Genomic DNA, 2,500 nt, shown 5'->3' with positions numbered 1-2,500 from the left:
GGCGCCAGATTAGTGTTGTATCTTAAAAGCACTTCTGTACGCAGCGTCCCTCTGTGTAATATCTGCGATTGAAAAACAAGCGTACGTTTTTCCCTCGTGAACAATTTTGGTGCTGAAAGAACGACGTTTTTAGGCATCCATTACATATGTACCGGAAATTCCTTATGTAATACACTAATTGCTAACTGACTACCACCGCTCCGTCCCCCTCCCCTTCCCCCGGGCCCCTCCCCTCCCCTCCTCTCTCTTCCTGCCCCCGCGGTAACCAACGCAATTTTACAAGTCATATTTATACCGCTTGCTACACTCACCCAAACTGTACTAGCAACTACGATAATGTTATTGGCGTTATAAGCTAGCACAAAAAGCGTCCTTGGCGATGCGAACCGCTCCCCGTACGAAGAATTTAGATATGTGCGCTAGTGCTGGTAGCCGAGTGTCTCCCCCTCCAATTCATTCATGCCTCCCAATATCCCCCAACATGAATGACAACTGCAGCTTTACACTCGCCCAGTCTGTGACCACACCTACATAATGACCGAAGGATCATACAGTTATTAGGCCCAACTACGCCCATAGTTACAGTCTAGTCAAGTGAAGGCTTGCACTAGAGGCGGAATTCAGGCTTCCGCCATCAATGCTCTGCCATCATTGAATTGAGTGAAGGAAGACGGGCGTACAGGTGCCTGAAGAAGTAATTTAAAACAAAATCTTCGTTCACTTCAGTTTGCGAGCAGGCAACATAAATATATATTCGCAACCAGTTTTCGATTTTGTGGTTCGTTTTCCGTTGGACAATTGAATGGAATTCGAAGATAACGCATTCTGGAACTATTCTCGATGTGGCAATGCGATATTAGAGACCTAAACCTCGGCGAGTAGAGCGGAGTCGGGACGAAACAAAGTGAAACGGCGCGCAACTCAGCGGAACGTCTGTTGTAGCGCGGTGAGGCCGCACCATAGTCATCGGTGTGTTCATCCGCCTCTTTGCTGCCAAAAAAAACTTTACATCTAATTCAACAATATTAACACCATCAATCACACACTAAAACATTCAACCTCGAAAAATAGAGTGACATGCTATCCCCCGACGAATCAATAAAGGCGAAATGAAGAAAGCTGCGAGAGGAACTAGTTGGGTGCGCTGTCTGGGTGCGCAGCCCTCCGAGCTCAAACCAAGATCTTCGTGTTTGGGGTGTTTCCATGAAGTTTAGTTACCATGAAAATGTGCATCAGGAGGGCAAAAAAACGCCAAAATAGCCACCTGTACTATATAAAACATGACAGAGGGAAATGATGAGTAAGTATGTCCAGTTAAAATAGTGGAAAAGGGCATAGTTGTGGTGGAAATCGTGTTGAAAACCTCCGTGGCTGGGTTCTGATCGTGCCTCCATTTTCTCTCGCTAAGATTCAGTGGACGTCGCTTTGTTGGTAAAGCTGTGGTGGTGGTGAATCAAACGTTATTTCCACGAGAACGCTCCTCATTGCTCGCATGATGTGGCCAGAGCGCAAATTCCACTCGATATTGAGTTCGTGTCTTAGGTGTTGGGCCAGAGCGAATGTTTGCCACCAAAGCGGTGTCCTCTGAGCTTATTTTTTTTATTCATTGATGGAGAGCAGAGCCTGGACGGGACGGGGTGTGTAGTGAAACCAAGTTTACAATGCATATTCCCCAGAGAATCTCGCAGGACATGCCGTAAGTATTTTTCGGTTGTTGTGAGCCAGCCTCGTTCACTCGTCTGCCTTGCGGGTGACATCGGTTCAGCCGAAGGTGCAGGGGTGAGTGTTGTTAAAAAAATCTAAGTCCCCCACATAGGAAACGGAAGAGTGAAAGGGTGAAATGTGTTTCTTGCGTTTGGCGACGAGAGTGATCGTTTTAAGGAACATTGCACGTAGACCTTCCGTGACATGGGTATTATGAACGCAGCCTAATGCTGTGCCTCCCGACTATAGGCAAGGAGAGGGGTGGGGGTAGACACCTCATTTGACCTCATTAGCAGTGTCTTTTGAAGCATGGGTGCGTGTATGGGTGTGTAGTTAAGCCTTCAATTGCTCTTATTGTTAAGGCACATCGATCAGCCATAGTTGATTGGGTACGTAGATAACGGCGGCCAAGTGTGAGAGAAAGAACTGTCAAATAAAACTCGATAAAACAGTAACATTGCACGGGCACTGTCTTTTAACTGGATATAGTTATTGTTAATATGCGTGATATGTTTCGTTATACAAATCCTTGCATAGATACGGCAGGTTGTCCCAGAACACCCACAGAACCATGCTTGAGAAATGACTTCTCGACTAAACAAGTTCTGAACACGAACGAGAACCTTTGTGCATGAGATCTCGTAATTATATCTTTTCCTTGACAAGTTCGTCGTCATCGAGTTAAGGTCACGGTGTTCGCTTGGACAAATTCGTGGCTACTCGCAGTTTCACATTTTATTAATTCATTCATTATTGGAAGTAGGCCTATCGCGTTGATATTTCATATTTCTTTTTC

The 2,500-nt window shown here is 45.7% G+C and overlaps 1 protein-coding gene across 2 annotated transcripts in view; it reads left to right on the top strand.

Moving 5' to 3' along the window:
- Positions 1-549: 549 nt before the first annotated feature.
- The window catches only part of LOC125048155 (sprouty-related, EVH1 domain-containing protein 2-like), a 48,601-nt gene continuing 46,650 nt past the window's right edge, over positions 550-2,500 (top strand). The window contains exon 1 of one of the 2 annotated variants that reach the window (XM_047646709.1): positions 550-1,300. In XM_047646709.1, the coding sequence (XP_047502665.1) occupies positions 1,281-1,300 (20 nt within the window). In that variant the 5' untranslated portion in view covers positions 550-1,280. Of the gene's footprint in view, positions 1,301-1,381; positions 1,697-2,500 lie in introns of those variants that run through there. The other variant, XM_047646708.1, reaches the window with a different exon arrangement.

The sequence above is a fragment of the Penaeus chinensis genome, chromosome 43, assembly GCF_019202785.1.
Source record: "Penaeus chinensis breed Huanghai No. 1 chromosome 43, ASM1920278v2, whole genome shotgun sequence".
Classification (NCBI taxonomy): domain Eukaryota; kingdom Metazoa; phylum Arthropoda; class Malacostraca; order Decapoda; family Penaeidae; genus Penaeus; species Penaeus chinensis.
The sequence above is the reverse complement of the archived record's forward strand: the minus strand, read 5'-3'. Positions and strand labels throughout refer to the sequence as shown.